Consider the following 16,636-nt stretch of genomic DNA (forward strand, 5'->3'; position numbering starts at 1 on the left):
CTCTGAGGACGCTCAACCACAAGGTGAACTGCTCTTCCACAGCATCTTCCCTTGAACTTTTCACTGACATGCTCCTAGTCATATGACTTGCATTCAGTTGAGTAGCTTTTCACTACTTTTCTAAGTTCCATTTGGCTCCTAGGGTCAAATGAGATACTTTTGCCACCTAGAAACTTTAGTATATCCAGACGATTCCTGTAGGGTTTTGGAGTGCCCTTCCCTAGGTGATGCCCCTTCTTTTGAGAATCAGGAAATGACTCTTATCTGTCTACTTGCCCTCCTTCACTTACCCTGTCATTTATAACCTTGCAACCAAGTGATGAGTAAAGAAAACGATCATAGAGCTCTCTCAGGTTAATATTGCCACAGCTACATTCCCACTTGGTGCAATTTTAAGATTTGGACATTTGGAAATGTGAGATCCTTTCCCAAATCTTTGGCTCACTCATTCTGTTATTCTCACCCCTTAAAAGGATGCAACCCATTTCCAGGATCATGATTTCCCTTTTTTTTTTTTTCATGTTTTTTTAAAGCTAATATTGTGTGTCCTTACGTTATGGGCCACCTTGGATCCTTTATGGAAACATGTGAACATATATTAAAAATAAAAAAGTAAAATGTGGCCCTACAGCCACACCGGGATTTCATTGCCCTGAGAGAGGAGTTGGGGCGCATCAGTGACTTCCACGAAGCCTATACTTTCAAACAGGCTCCGGGCCAGCCAGTTTCCGGCTTCAGCAAGGAGAATGTTCCAGTGGTAACCAACAAGGAGAACCTGGCGACGCCGGTCTCGACTCCATTCCTGGAGCCGACCCTGGGGAGCGACGGCTCTGCGGTCACTTTCGGGAAAACCCAAGAGGATCCCAAACCGTTTTGCGTGGGCAGTCCCCACCGAGTGTGGACGTCACCCCCACCTACACGAAAGACGGAGCTGACGAGGCAGGATCAACCGATGGCAAAGTTCTGAACCCGAAGCCATCTAAGCTGGCAAAGAGAATCGCCAACTCCGCTGGTTACGTGGGTGACCGGTTCAAGTGTGTCGCTACCGGACTGTACGGAGACTCCAGTCAGCTCGGCCGGGAGCAGCGGGCATTGCAGGTGAGCCCCCCCAACCTGAATTTCAGGAGCCTGACCAGTTGTCAGGTTTTTTTAATGTGTGAAGAGGAGGGGGCCGGGGGTATGATAGGGCAGGACACCGGGCTGATTTGGTTAATGAAGCTTAGGGTAATTGAAATGTTTGAAATGTGTCCAGTAAGGGGACGTAAGTGGATACTTGAAGTTATTCTGTAGATTTTAAGCGAACTCCACTCGAATGCTGATAACGGAAGTTTTAATTATTGCGAAGGATGTCTAGAAGACTGCATGACATTTACCTATCAATCGCTTTGATTTCTCTGCCGTTACTGTACGTTAACAAATATACCTAAAAGCGCTGCTTAGAATGCCTTACGTGATACTTGGTGGAGGTGTGTAGCGGCCGCATGTCTGTGAGATTCGTGCAATTTTTTTTTCCACCCAAAAAACAAACAAACAAACAAAACAAAAACACAAACCTTGCTTAAAGGGATAGAGTATGTATTTAACTTGCTAGTGAATGATAGATGTTGTATAGGAATTTCCTTAAGATATTTTACTTTTAATTAAAACACAAAGACAAATTGTTTTGCAATGTTAAGAAAAAAATTGGTTTATGCTTATAAAAATGGATGAAGTTATCTAAATGATCCATTGAGTGCCCATTTTAATTACATAGATGGAAGGATTACAAGAGGACAGTATTTTATGTCTACCCGCTGCTTACTGTGAGGTCAGTTCTTCAAATTTTTATTACTAGAATCTTCCATAAACCTTTTGAGTTAAATTTCATTTCCAAATATACAAAGGGAAGTTTGTGGGCCATGGTCATCTTTATTCACTGTGCATTTGTTTTCTTTTCTGTTGTGTTTTTGTTTCGCTTTCTTTGCGTTGTGTTTTTGTTTTGTTTTATTTACCTTCGAAAGAGAATGTCTGTCTGTATGCCACAGTGTATGTATGGCTTTACATACACACCACATATATCTCTACATACATATGGCTTTACGAAGAAAGAGTGTGTGACTGGTTACACATAGACACTCTTACGTTTTTATCGTTTAATTTTAAAATATCTCAGTTGTATCATAAATTGTGGTTGGTTTTGGGCAAACTTTTCTTTGAAGATACTTTCCTTTAAGGTAAGGGCAGTGAAATAGCTTTGGTGGTAAGGTGTGTCTTTTTTCCATCTCCGTTCTCTTTGTAGCGTGCAGTGATGCGCTTCTCAAAGTTGGAGATGAAAGAGCGAGAAGGTGGCCACCCCACGACCAAAGACTCCGAGGTGCGCAAATTCAGCCCCGCTGACTGGGAAAGGCTGAAAGGAAGTCAGCACAAAAAGCCAAAGTCGGTCGCCCCGGAGGAGGCCATTGCCGACCAGAATGACAGTGAGAGATGTAAGTGAACCCAGGCGGCTCGCGTGTGGTACCACGTCGGTGGGAATGGGGCGGTTCCGCTCCCAGTGCCGAGGGAGGTGAGAGGAAGCAGTACGCTTCCGACGGCCCAGCGTCTGGGTGCTGGCTGTTCGGAGAACGGGCTGCTCTGGCCACCCTTCCCAGCTGTGGATTGCAAGGCTGGTTGTCCTTTGGAGCGTTGCGGCATCCAGGAGTGAAGCACCTATGAAATGCTGTTTCCTGGCACGCGTCTCCTTTTTCCGGAGCAATGCTAGTCCTGTAGTTAGTAATAGTCTGATACAGTAGAGCAGAGGAATGGCAGTGCAGGACCTCCGGCGTAGCAGGTATGTGTTCTGTTGTGTAGCAGGTACGGACACGGGTTTTTGGTAGCAGTTGAATGACACTTGCAGCCAGAGCCAGACCCTCCAGAGTGACAGTCTCCTGTGGGAGGGAGTGGAGAGTACTCGGACTCTCCCTCCAGAGGCAGAGGTTTCGTTCACGTGCGATGAGGGCTGATGAAGGCCCCAGAGAGTTGAGCATCATTGTGTTCTGTGGAGGCTCGTTTGCAGTCAGGAGGAGCTGACACCACGCTCCCAGGCCGTGGGATCAACGAGGCCGTTCTTCCCACCAGACGGGTGTGTTCTGTTCTGGAGGCCGAACTGGAGAGAAAGCTCGTGTTGGCCTCGAGTCACACTCTGCGGTCCCATCAGCTGCTCCCCCACTGGGGTTGACTTCGGGCTTGGCCCTCGAGACTTCCTGGGCGAATGAGATGCGTTGGCAGCAAGTGGAGGTCTTTCTCCCGCTTTCTTCAGTGTGCGTGCTTGTGGCCTGCAGCCTGCTCCGGACCCCAGAAACCTCACCGGTGATGGTGAGTGAGGGCACCTCGGTGAACGTCGAGGACAGGGTGGGCGTGCAATCCTCCTGAGACGGGACAGTCGGGGGTGGTGGGCACGTTTGGGAGGCCCAGGCCCTTGGACCCGGTCGTAGGGTCGGCGTTCGCCCGCACGCTTAGGTCGTGGGTGCCTGATGCAGTTCGGGAGAATTGTGGTCAGCAGCAGCGTGTGCTTCTCTGTGCTGCTTGGAGCACTGCCCTCCCCCAGCTTATGTTTGGGGTCAGAGAAAGGCCTGTGGCCAGGGTTCTGGGTAAGCCACAGCGGGACCGGTGTGTCCCACGTGGCTCCCGTAGAAGGGGATTTCTGGGGCTAGTCAGTGGCGGCCTTACCCGAGGGATGGGGCTCTTGATGTGCCTGGAGTAGACGATTCCGAGCTCCTCCCCCTCGGGATTGGAATGAAAAACGGAGGGTCCAGGCCACCCTGGAGTGAAGCAGCAAGAAGGCCTGCCTCCTTGCCTGTGCTCACAGCTGACACGCAACCCTTACCCTCCTGAGTGGCCTCATAACTCAGCTCCTGGGGAAGTTTCTCAGAGAGATGTGATAAAAGTGGGCACGGCCAAGTTCACGGGGATGCACTTTTCTGAGGAGGGGATCTGCCTGTTGTGGGTGGACGGTGAGGTAGGCTGGAGGAAGGGAGCGGGCAGGTAACCGGCCTCGAGTCTTTTTGCCCTTTTCTCCAGCAACGTGGCCAAACCCAGGGTGGCCGCTGCCCTTCACGTCTCAGTGGCCTCACCCGCCCTTCTTCCCAGAGACGTTTGTGTGCATCCTTCCCAGTCTTTCCTGCTGAGCGTGGAGACGAGAACTCGGTGTGGCTGATGGGGAGCAGGGCCTGAGCCCCAGATGATTCCGAAAGCCCCCTCCCCCCACCGCCTGCCTCCAATCTCAGACCGACCGACGGGTCTCTTCCTGGAGCACCCGGGACGTGGCCCAGTGAGCCATGAATGGCCACCATGGGAGGTCAGGAGAAGGGTTGGGGAAGGTGAGGGGCTCCGTTTGAAAGGTTGGGGCAACGAAGGTGGGTTCCCCACCCACCCTCTGTCTTGTAGAGACGTGGGGTTTGTAAATAGCTGGTCAAGAAAGGTCACCTGAAGGGGCCACTGTTCTTACTGCAGCCTCCACGTCCAAGGCCCAGCAGGTGTTCATTCCATTCAGCTGGATATGAATGGGCCTTCTTGTTCTTGGGCCATCATGTCTTGAGCTGATATGGGCTCAGGTCCTTCTCATGGGTGTCGGTGTGGCCGAGAGCCGAGCTGTGAGCACATGGGAGCTGGGGCGGGGATTTGGGGCGGGCAGGGGTCACAGAGAGGGTCCAGGATGCCTTCAAGATGCCTTCCCCCTTCTGAGGCAGCCCCTACTCATGGAGGGCCCAGGAGCTTCTAAGGTGGTGGGTGCTGTTTGCACGGCCCTGGTTGTCCTGGTGCGGGTGCATCTTGTTGCTAGGGGCTTGTTTAAAAAAGAAATTAACTTGAAAACACAGTGGCTGAGATACTCATTTATTCTTTATGATCACATGGGTGGCTGAGTGAAATTTTTATTTTGGAAGTTCACCAAATGAGTTTGGAGGTTCCTCAGACTTGGAAGTTCATCACTAGGAACGCTCAGTGGCATTTGAAGATGGGGCGGGGCAAGGAGGCATTGGTCCCTTCCTTCTCAAACTTGGAGTAACCATCTCCCTTGCCAGCCACTTGGCTGGGACAGGCCTAGGACCTGCTCAGTGGCAGTGCCTGGCCAGGAGCTGGAGGAAGCCTCAGTTGAGGGGCTTCATGAAACTTCTTTGCTCAGGGAACTTCTCTTCCAGCTGAGCACCTGCATGTTTGTAAACTACTTTGGAACAGAGATCCCCTGCACTCCTTGTGTAGCGGGTTTAACTTTGAACAAGGTTAGCCCTGACTGGAGGTGCTATTATAGTTAAGCTACAGAGAAGGGGATTTTAATCCTGGGGAGCCTTACAGCGACTCAGAACCCTCTCACCTTGTTTAGGCCTCACTGGGCATGGCTCAACAGTGGTGAGGGTGCTTTGCTGCCACAGTGACTTGTAAATGTTGCTGTGGTGATGCTTCTGTGAGGTGATGCTATGGTACAACCATAATGAATTTGGGATATATGTGCTGTGAGTCATAGGACCATGCTGCAGGGACCACGTTCACATCTTGCTTAGACTGGGTGACCAAGGGCACATGGCTTCCCACTTTTAGAAGGGCCAAAAGTAGCAATGATGGCAAAGCCTGATGGTTAGGATCCCCGTGTATCTATTTATCTCCCCAACTCCTTTGCCCTCAAGGGTCATCCTCCTGTGGGTCGTGGTTAGAACAGTCTTTGAGAAGCTCCAAGTGACACGGAGCCTCTACCCCATAGCTGGTGGCCATGGGCATCTTGGGCAGTCGGGGTGGGTGTCCTTCAGGATTATTACTGGCCTGGGTAAGGTCACACTAGCGTAAGGTCTTGGGGGGCCTTAGCTGAGGGGAATTGAGGTCTTTGCCCTAAAAGGCTCCGGGGTTGGGGGATGGGTGGATGGACCTAGTTTGGAAAAAGAAACTTTCAAATTGGACATGGGGGTTCTTAAGGTAGCCCTTCCATTCCTCCATGGATCCCCTCCCACGGAGCTTTTAGGGAAGGCTGATTGGACCAGAGAAGTCCAATGGTGTAACCAGCAGGGCTCACCTCTTAAAATTTCCTACGTTTCAGGCCTGAGATTCAGGCTGGTCTGAAAGTCTTGGCATCTTTTGGTTAAAGGGATTTTTCCAGCCTTTCTCTGTGCTGAGCCCGGCCCGTGATTATGAAGCCCACCCTGGAGGGAGGCTAGCAATAACATTCGCACTTTACAAGTGAAGGGGGCCGAGTTGTAAAGTGGCGCCATTCCTGCGCAAGTGTTTAAGAGGGTCACAGAGCAGCCGGAGTGAGAGTTGCAGCACGCCGTCTTCACCGGGCCTGTGGTAGCCTGGGCTGCATCACCTGTAAGCACAGGCCAGGAGTTTGGGGTTTCTCCTGCTGCCATGACAGGAGACCCTCGCGGTTGGGGTGATTCCACCATTCTGGCAAGAGTAGATGGGGATCTCTCCCACCTTGGGATACCCTTGGAGAAAAGCTAAGTGTGTTCCACCATTGAGAACACAGGTCAGGCTAGCCCAGGCCAGGGTTAGGTTCATCCCCACAACTGGCTGCCATTAAATGCTGGGAATGCCCCCCAAGAGAGGCTGATCAGGGGACCAGCCGGCTGGGCAGAAGTGGGAGTGATACTTGAAGTGGTCTAGGGAGAGGAGGAGGAATGCGAGCAGCATGTGAGGGGTGTGTCCATGATTTCATCTAGAAAAACGGGCTGTGGGAGCTTAGCTCAGGTGTTAATGAAATACCAAACTCATACACCCACCCCCACCCCCGGCCGGTGATGGACACAGGGTCATCTACGGGGAACTCTTTAACAGCACAGTGATCATTATGGAATTTTTTGTGTGTTAGAAACAATGTGACTAGCAAAGCAGTTGAACTGTTTCTTTGGCTAGAGCAAAAGTGAGGAGTGATGTTAGGCTGGGGTGATTGGAGGAAAAGCCCCAAGTGGATGCTAGATTGAGCAGGGGGGCAGGAGCAACACAGGCGGAGCTGGGGTGTGAGCAGTTCAGCCCTGCCCGCCACCCCCCCACCCCCCACCCCCCATGAAGGGGGTTGGAGTCTTGTCTTTGAAATGTCCTTAGATGCTTGTTGCCTGGGAAGGAAGGCGTGGAGACGTGCCAGGTGGGTGACTGGTGTCACTGAGGGCCTTCTTCCTAGACAGGAACTAGGAGCAGCCCCTCGATGGCAGTGAAATGCTTTTCCCCCCACGGGTGTGGAAAGAGGACAGACGGACTTGTAGCAATCTGGTTGAGTTCTTTGAAATTGCCCTTGACCCTTGTGTGTGCACCAGGAAGCCTTTCCTTTCCCTTTGCCAGGCTCCTCTTGCCTTGGTCTCCCCAGCTTCCCAGCCTCCCACCATTCTTTCCCTACCCTTTTTCTTCACCCTCACCCCTGCTGACCCAAGTGAACATTGGTGCTATGTCTGTGTAGATGGCAGTTGGGGGCTATTTGGTCTCTTGATGACATCAGCCTTTTTTGTTGACTAGCAGCTGTTTCCATAGTCATTTGTAGCTCCGCTCTGATTGGTTGGATCTTACTGTGAGGTCACTCACCCCCCCTTTAAAAGTAAGCCACCTTGGAGAGTTAAGCAGTTAGGGAGTGATCTCACATGCCTATAGACGGATGGTGTAGATGCCTCACCTTGACCCTTGAAGGATGGATTGTGAGTGGGCTACGCGCCTCATTTTGTGCTTTCTTTGCTGGTTGTGTTCAGCTGTCCTTCCTTTGGGACGTCTTTCTGAGGGTTTTGTGCTTGCGGCGTGTGAGGCCCCTGGTCTCCAAAGGGGGGTGGTCTGTTGGTAGCAGATTGCCTTGGGCGTGGGGGTCCTGCCTGCTCCTGGTGACCTTTGTTCCCTCCTTTCCGGGTTGTCTCCCCTCCCCTAGGGGAGTGTTATGATGGAAGCAAACCTGACCCCTTCGAAGCCCCAGAAGACAGTGATCTTCCTGAGGACATGGACACGGAGCCCCCCAGAGAGTCCCCCGCCGACCAGGCGGCCCCGGACGCGTCACGCAGCCCCACCCTCCGGCTGAACAGAAAGCGCAAGGTGTCTGGCAATAGGAACCACACTGAGACCACTGTGCTCCCGGAGGACTCTCTGCTGAAAGCCAAGCGGAGACGGGTCTCCAAAGGTGAGCTCGGTTTGGCTTCGGGCCCGCAGGGCACCCTACGGAAGTCCTGGAGCGGAGCAGTGGAAAGTTCCAGTCCCACCCTGGATCCCTGGGGGGAGCCACTCACACCTCCCCACCCCCCACCCCCATCCCACCCCCCACCCCCCCAAAGCCAGTTGCCGGGGCTGGAGCCCAAAGGTGGCCAAAGGCAAATAGGCCCCCTCCCGAGACTTGGTGACAAGTTCCAGCCAACACAGTGACCACACCCCTCCCCTCCCCCACCCCTGTTAGTGATGTGTAAGACAGTTTGTTCGGCCCACCCCCCCGCCCTGGGGGGCTTCTTCTTTAATTTGTAGTTATTTGTCCATTAGCTGACTGGCCTGAGAGGGAAATGACAAACAGTTCCTCTAACCACTTAGAAGAGCCACATTATAGTGAGCTGACCAACCTGAGGTGTGCATTGAATTAACAGGGCTCCATCCCAGAAAGCAGCGCCGCTTGCTGCACCTTAGAGAACGTCGGGAGCAGAGAGCAAACCTGGCCGGCAGGGCAGGAAGGAAGTGACCCAGGCGGTTCAGCCTGCGGTCACCCCCCAGGGCAATAGCATCTCCGAAGAGAAACCTGGCAGGAAAAGGGCAGAGGCCAAAAGCAACAGCAGCTGGTTGGAGGAGTCCCTTAAATGCAGTGACAATGAACAAGGTACGCACGGGGCGGGGGGCGCTCCTGGAGGTTGGATCACCCGCCCTCTGTGGGAAACGGCCCTGGAGGGGACCTGAGCGCCATCCAAGTTGACAAGAGTAGCGTGTGGCGAGCGGGGAGTTTTCTTCCTGAGGTCCTTTCAGCCTGCACACTTCCTTATGGAATGGACAGTGAGGTGGGAGCTTGACTTCCTGGGCTGCTCCTCATCACCCAGCCCGGCTGGGCAGGAAGGGAAGTCTTGGGTGACCCCGGGCGCTTGTCAGTGCCCTCATTCCAGCCTCAGGCTGTCCGCAGTCGCCCTGTCCCGAGCACCCAGGCCCCCCACGGGTGGGGACGGGAGCGCACGAAGGGCTGGCTTCTGCCCTCTCTTGCGGCCCTTTGAAGCGACTTGCCATTTGGCGTTTCGTGGGTTAGCCTATTTGCCGGTTGAATGTGGGATAATTAAAATATTAGTGCTTTGAAAACATAATTGGTATATCTTTAAAAACTGAAGCTGCTCCAACGATCAGTGCTAACAATGGGCTTTTCTCTCCTCACCGGCTACAACTGTGTAACGCCCACTGCTTCTCCCCCTGACAGATGTGCTGTGCATGGACGAAGAAATGGATCGGCAGCCTTCGCCCCTGCCGCAGAAATACACCGACAACAGCGAGAAACCATCCGCGAAGCAACCGTGCAAAACCAAGCCTTTGATCCCTCAGGAGCCCAGGCGGGGCTTGCCGCTGCCAGGGGACTCCTAGGTGGACAATGCGGATGGCAAGGTACCTCTTGGCCCTGGTTCTCCCCCGCCCCCCGGGCCCATGCAGGCACATCCCGCCTGCCTACTTCTCTGCTTCTGGGGACAAAGCTTTCCTTTTCCTGAACCCCTCCCCCCAAAACGTCCCTGCCCCTTCCTAGGGGACGTGTCTCCTGGGTGGCGGTGAAGTTTCCAGCGAGTAAAAATGCAACCCCTTCCTCGCGCCCCGCCTCCCCCAGACAGAGAGGAGGAAAAGTGCTTTCCTCCACTCAGGTTTGTAACTCAGGGAGGAGGCGAACCAGGCGGGTGGTGGAAGGACAGCCTGAAATGTGTGCGCTGCCTGGTTTCGTGATAGGTGACCGTCCGGAGATTTTGAAAGCGGCCTGAGCCCAGTTCCGACTATGATCTTTCGCCGGCCAAGCAGGACCAGAAGCCCTTGGACTGTTTGCAGCAATTGTTACCAGCTTCCCAGGCCTCGCAGCTGACATGGTCAAGCTCCCCTCCAGAGACCACCCAGTCCCGCCCGATGCCACCGGAAGCGCGGAGACTTATTGTCAATAAGAACGCGGGCGAGACCCTCCTACAGCAGGCCTCCCGGCTTGGCTACGAGGTGAGCATCCTTGTGGGTGCCCTGGATCAGGATCCGCTGGCTTCTGCTCCTTGGGTGGGGGACACACTGGCTGTGGATGGGGGGCGGGTCTCAGAGCCCAGCCCCCTCCACGTGGCGGGCTGGGCTGGGTGTTCCAGCAGGGTGTTTGCGTTGGCTCCCGCTCACACTGCAGGCTCTTTGGTGGCTTGTTCAGTCGTGGTGTGAAAAGAAAGGCAGGCCTCTCTGATGTTCCGTTCCCGTTCAGGCAGGTAGGCTGCTTCGGCCAGTCTGGCTCACTTATCTCTGATATAAAATCTGACCTAACCCAGGGCTTGGCGACCAGGGGAATTTTAATGAGCCCTTTTGGAATCTGAATAGCAAGAAAGAGAGTAGGAGAGTAGTTATTAGCTCTACTAACTTGTGCTGTTTGGGGCAGAGTGATGCCCCTGTGGGGTAGCGGGTGGGTAGTGTCTGTGCAGAGTAGGGATGGGAGTGGGGCAGACCTGAGCAGTCTCTTTCTGAGAGGGCACGGGAGCCGAGGGCTGATGGGCGGGGAGCAGGGGTTGAACCTTGCACAAAACTCCCTGTCCACACTGCTGTATCCCAACCCAGCACGGCTGATGACAGTGATGGCCTCTATTGCTAGAGCAACATAGAAAGATAGCTGATATCTGCCTAAGCCCGTGTGATCTGTAGTAACTCCTTTCACCCTGTTAACATCTTCACTTGGTAGTAACGCGTACTAGCCCACTCTCGGATGAGGAAACTGAGCCTCAGAGGGGTTAGCTGATACCCGTACAGGTAGCAATCCAGCAGTGCTCCACAGCCCACCACGCTCCTCAGCAAGACTGGCTCACACTGGAATTGCCCTTTTGACAGTTCAAAACCTCTGTAAGACAGATGACTCTCTCTGCCCTGTGCAGTTCCCCCACCATACTTGTCAGTAGCAATTGTGATGTAATAGCCCACAGGGCAAAGGCATTTTTCTGTGCTGGCATCAGCCCTCTGGGAGTTGAATGGTGACAGTAAAACGCGGTTCAGCAGGCGAGCGTGGAGGTGTGGCTGAGCACTGGGGTGGCAGGACCCAGGCTGGCCCGGAGCCCTGGCGCCCACACCCTCAGCCAGCTCTGTGCCCCTGTCCCCCGTCTCCCGTCGTGTCCCCCCACCCCGGTCCATAGTGCCGTGAGCCCTTGGAAGTGTGCCTGCCTTGGCCCTAAGGCATGACTGTGGGTGGGAAGTTGGAAGCACTAGGGCTATGCTTAGTTTGGGGGTGTTTTTTGTTGTTGTTGTGGGTTGAATGTGCTGTTGTTTATATCTACACGTCTCTTGGAGACCTCTCCATTAGCTAGAGAGCACTTTCTGGTAGTTAGCGCAGTTACTTGCAGGTGAAGTCCAAGGAGCACCCAGTTGGTTTCCCAAGAGCTGAGAGCGGGCGCCTAGGAGGACAGAGCAGATGTTGCACATAGTGTTGAGCTAGAGACCCCCGTGGTTGAGAAAATAGTCTCCTTGCTTCCAGCAAACGCTGGAGTTGGGGGGGAGACTCCCAACCCCAACTTTTGGGTTAGGGTTGAGAAAGTAGACTCCCGCTTCCAGCAGATGCTGGAGATGGGGGGGCGGGGTGCTGCTGCACCCGCCGTGGAGGGCGGGGCTCTGAGCCCCACCTGTGAACTTGGCATCATTTCCAGCAGTCTCCCTTTGGGACCAGAGAGGTCAAAAGACCCTCGTTGGTCCTCTAAGACAGTTTCCATTTTGGTTTGGTGGCTCTGAGGCCTGGACCAAGGGGCACTTGATCCATCCTTTTTTAGGCTACCTGGCCTTTGATTGCACAGGAAGCCTTGGGAATGTTTACGGTCGGATTTGTTTTTTTCTTCAAATGTAAATTTCAATATGTAGATTCCACAGATCACCAGTGTTGATGCTGAACATTGTGACAAGTAGACGAACGCTTTCAACTTTGAATCCAACTTTCTGGGATTTCTCTGGGCAGAATTTTAAATGTTGGGATGAAGGCCCAGTTGGGAGATGTGGCAGCTTCAACCTTTTCAAATTGAAGGACAGTTTGCTTAAGCAGATAAGGGTGTGGTTTGGGAGGGTTTTCCTGAAGTTTTGTCTTCAGCATTCTTGGTTATTTTCTTCTGCTTAGCCAAAGATACCATGTGCAGTATAAAGGCTGTCTGAGCTTTATGTCATGATAATCTGGTTCTGGAAGTTTAGAAACACACTCTGGCTTCAGATCCGCGTTAAATAGATCACTTGTGTGGCCAAAGACCTCAAACCTTTCCCTCCTGGGAAAAAGGCTTCTATTTCTTAGGCTGAAACGCCAGTGTGCAACCACATGCTTGTGCCTTTAGCGGTGATGGTTAAATTTTCTATGAATTGAATAAGTCATGTTTTTAAAAAAGTTAATGAGGCATTTAATTAACTCACAACGTCGGGCTTATGGCCTTTATGGTTACATTTTGCGGGTAATGGCATTCGGTTTATAGCCGCTGAACAGAGAGCTGTCCGACAAAAGCAGTTTGACTTTGCTCTGGAATGGCTGGGCTGCCCTTCAGACACTCCCATTTATTTCTAGCGGAGAAAATAAACCAAGGAATGTGTTGCATCGACAGACTCGCCCCGCCTCTTCACCTTTCAGTTAGAGAAAGTGCTGGTGGCGACGGTTGCCATCCATTTAGAGGCCATCACCCTCCTAGCTAGGAGAGTGTAGTTAGCCCACTTGACCCCCAACAGAGAAGGCCTGTGGGATGCTCGTCACAGCTGGATTGCATCCCTCTAACTGGGGCCCTCTTGGGCCTTTTGAATCTTCCCAGCTGACCAGGTACCAAAGACCTGAGTTATAGGTCTAGTACTTCATGTTGAACTTGGGGTTTAATATCTCTGGGCCTCAGTTTCCAAGTGTTGAATGAGGATAGTACTACCTTCCTTTCCTGGTATCTCCTGGGTTCCTGTGGGTGACAGAAGACGTCCTCATCTGGGGAAATGAAAAGCACTGTGTAAATAGTGGTATCAACGTGGTTGAGTTAGGACAGCCCGTGGCAAAAAGTCTGACCTGGCCGTGGGGCTACTGCTGCCTTTGCTGCCATCTTCCAGGAGAAGAGAGTTGACTTACCCATCAGCTTGGACGGCCTTTCAGTTCTAGGTACCCTTGAATCTGCCCTAGTAGTGATGAAGGTTTCCAGGTGAAGGCCATGATTGTCACAGCAAATAAACCCTGGGTTGAGTAAATTGATGTGTGCACAGCAGTTGGTGGCGTTCAGACCTGATCCCAGAGCCACGTGACAGGGCCTCTCCCTGGCTGGGGCACACAACTCATTAGCTTGCAGCCGTCCACTCAAGTCTGGCTAGTGAGGGCCTGCTAAAAGAGCAGCAGCTTCATGCGGTATCCTGGATACCAGGGCTCGGGGCAGGTGGCCTGGGAGCCCAGAGGATTGTGGGCTTTCTGGCAGGTTGGGATGTAAACGGAGAAACGCATTCGTGGGCGTGCCTTTTCTCTTCCTCCTCTTGTTTTGGAAGGGAGCTGCTGCAGTGACCTGAAGTAACAGGGCACCGATGGCCAGGTTTACCAGCATGCCCCATTGGGTTCACGTGGTAAGGAAATGGAACATTCTAGTTCGCTCCCAAGTGAGTGGTCACCTTTGATTGGCGTATCCTCCAAAGGGCATAAAAGGTTTTACAGAACCCATCTCGCACTTATGGGCGGCTAGAATGACCCCCGTTTTAGGTTTAACAGATGAGTTACCTGAGAGATGTCACAAGGAGGCCTGTTCTGACCCCATCCCATCCCCCCTTACCCTGCAGACCATGTGTTGGGCCACATGCATGTTCTGCCTACTCCCAGCTCTCAGAACCTGACGGCTCTCTGCTGGGCACGACTTACCCAGTATAAACAGTGTAACGTGTTTTCTGGTGGCATATGCTTTCGATGTGTCTGAAAACTTTCTTAAGGTAATAAAACATTGAATAAGTTCCTGCTCTGCTTACTGGGAGTGGTTCATATTAATATTTTAACAAGACAAAAAATAAGGTTAGTAACAGTGATGCTAATGCACAGTGTTGACACAGAACATCTCCGGGGTGGGGGGTGGGGCGGTGAACGTTTTATTTGATTCTTGAAATGTGGAGGTTGCAGCCTGTGGTGTATCAGGTTCCTGTCATTAACTTCAGTAAATATGAAAATTTTAGACTGATTCTGCCCCGAGAGGGTGGAGTGAGGCAAAATAGAGGGTGGGGTTATTGGAGGCATTTTGTGTCATTCCTCGAGGATGGAGGGAGAGAGCTTCTCTTTAACTCTTCTTAACATACAGACAAGAGCATCTGAGGCCCAGGTTCTGATTGGGGATCTTAACAGGGGGCGCGAGGATGTAGCTGACCTGGGTGTCCCTGCTTCTCTAAGCTGGGGAATGTTCTCTGGCTGATTTAAGCTCTCTTTTTTTTGGGGGGGGGTTTTTTGTTTGTTTGTTTGTTTGTTTTTGTTTTGTTTTGTTTTTTTGCCTTTTTTTTTTTTGCACCCTTTAGGTGCAAGGTTAGGTTGTTTATTCGAGATGTTTCCTGTTTCTTAAGGTGGGATTGTATTGCTATAAACTTCCCTCTTAGAACTGCTTTTGCTGCATCCCATAGGTTTTGGGTCATCGTGTCTCCATTGTCATTTGTTTCTAGGTATTTTTTAATTTCCTCTTTGATTTCTTCGGTTATCACTTCGTTATTTTTTTTTTTTTTTTTTTTTTTTTTTTTTTTGTGGTAGGCGGGCCTCTCACTGTTGTGGCCTCTCCCCTTGCAGAGCACAGGCTCCGGATGCGCAGGCTCAGCAGCCATGGCTCACGGGCCCAGCCGCTCTGCGGCATGTGGGATCTTCCCAGACCGGGGCACGAACCCGTGTCCCCTGCATCGGCAGGCGGACTCTCAACCACTGCGCCACCAGGGAAGCCCATCACTTCGTTATTAAGTAGTGTATTGTTTAGCCTCCATGTGTTTGTATTTTTTACAGCTCTTTTCCTGTAATTGATATCTAGTCTCATAGCATTGTGGTCAGAAAAGATACTTGATACAATTTCAATTTTCTTAAATTTACCAAGGCTTGATTTGTGACCGAAGATATGATCTATCCTGGAGAATGTTCCATGAGCACTTGAGAAAAATGTGTATTCTGTTGTTTTTGGATGGAATGTCCTATAAATATCAATTAAGTCCATCTTGTTTAATGTATCATTTAAAGCTTGTGTTTCCTTATTTATTTTCATTTTGGATGATCTGTCCATTTGTGAAAGTGGGGTGTTAAAGTCCCCTACTATGATTGTGTTACTGTCGATTTCTCCTTTTATGGCTGTTAGTATTTGCCTTATGTATTGAGGTGCTCCTATGTTGGGTGCCTAAATATTTACAATTGTTATATCTTCTTCTTGGATCGATCCCTTGATCATTATGTAGTGTCCTTCTTTGTCTCTTCTAGTAGTCTTTATTTTAAAGTCTATTTTGTCTGATATGAGACTTGCTACTCCAGCTTTCTTTTGGTTTCCATTTGCATGGAATATCTGTTTCCATCCCCTTACTTTCAGTCTGTATGTGTCTCTAGGTCTGAAGTGGGTCTCTTGTAGACAGCATATATATGGGTCTTGTTTTTGTATCCATTCAGCCAATCTGTGTCTTTTGGTGGGAGCATTTAGTCCATTTACATTTAAGGTAATTATCGATATGTATGTTCCTATTCCCATTTCCTTAATTGTTTTGGGTTCGTTATTGTAGGTCTTTTCCTTCTGTTGTGTTTCTTGCCTAGAGAAGTTCCTTTAGCATTTGTTGTAAAGCTGGTTTGGTGGTGGTGAACTCTCTCAGCTTTTGCTTGTCTGTAAACGTTTTAATTTCTCCATCAAATCTGAATGAGATCCTTGCTGGGTAGAGTAATCTTGGTTGCAGGTTTGTCTCCTTCATCACTTTAATTATGTCCTGCCACTCCCTTCTGGCTTGTAGGGTTTCTGCTGAGAGATCAGCTGTTATCCTGACGGGGATTCCCTTGTGTGTTATTTGTTGTTTTTGCCTTGCTGCTTTTAATATGATTTCTTTGTGTTTAATTTTTGACAGTTTGATTAATATGTGTCTTGGCGTATTTCTCCTTGGATTTATTCTGTATGGGACTGTCTGTGCCTCCTGGACTTGATTAACTATTTCCTTTCCCATATTAGGGAAGTTTTCAACTATAATCTCTTCAAATATTTTCTCAGTCCCTTTCTTTTTCTCTTCTTCTTCTGGAACCCCTATAATTCGAATGTTGGTGCGTTTAATGTTGTCCCAGAGGTCTCTGAGACTGTCCTCTGTTCTTTTCATTCTTTTTTCTTTATTTTGCTCTGCAGCAGTTATTTCCACTATTTTATCTTCCACCTCACTTATCCGTTCTTCTGCCTCAGTTATTCTGCTATTGATCCCATCTAGAGTATTTTTTATTTCATGTATTGTGTTTTTAATCGATGCTTGATTCATCTTTAGTTCTTCTAGGTCCTTGTTAACTGTTTCTTGCATTTTGTCTATTCTATTTCCAAGATTTTGGATC

At 50.8% G+C, this 16,636-nt stretch overlaps 1 protein-coding gene across 1 annotated transcript; it reads left to right on the forward strand.

Moving 5' to 3' along the window:
- Window positions 1–245: 245 nt before the first annotated feature.
- On the forward strand, window positions 246–11,666 carry LOC308610288 (BCL-6 corepressor-like; the record flags this gene model as incomplete). The annotated part of the gene is made up of 5 exons (XM_081259479.1): window positions 246–1,098; window positions 1,754–1,807; window positions 2,279–2,465; window positions 7,847–8,007; window positions 11,661–11,666. Exons 2-5 carry the CDS (start codon window positions 1,754–1,756, stop codon window positions 11,664–11,666), a joined length of 408 nt encoding a protein of 135 aa, XP_081115605.1. The 5' UTR covers window positions 246–1,098.
- Window positions 11,667–16,636: the final 4,970 nt, after the last annotated feature.

This window comes from Mesoplodon bidens (genome assembly GCF_964165515.1).
Source record: "Mesoplodon bidens genome assembly, contig: HAP1_SCAFFOLD_349, whole genome shotgun sequence".
In the NCBI taxonomy this organism is placed as follows: Eukaryota; Metazoa; Chordata; class Mammalia; order Artiodactyla; family Ziphiidae; genus Mesoplodon; species Mesoplodon bidens.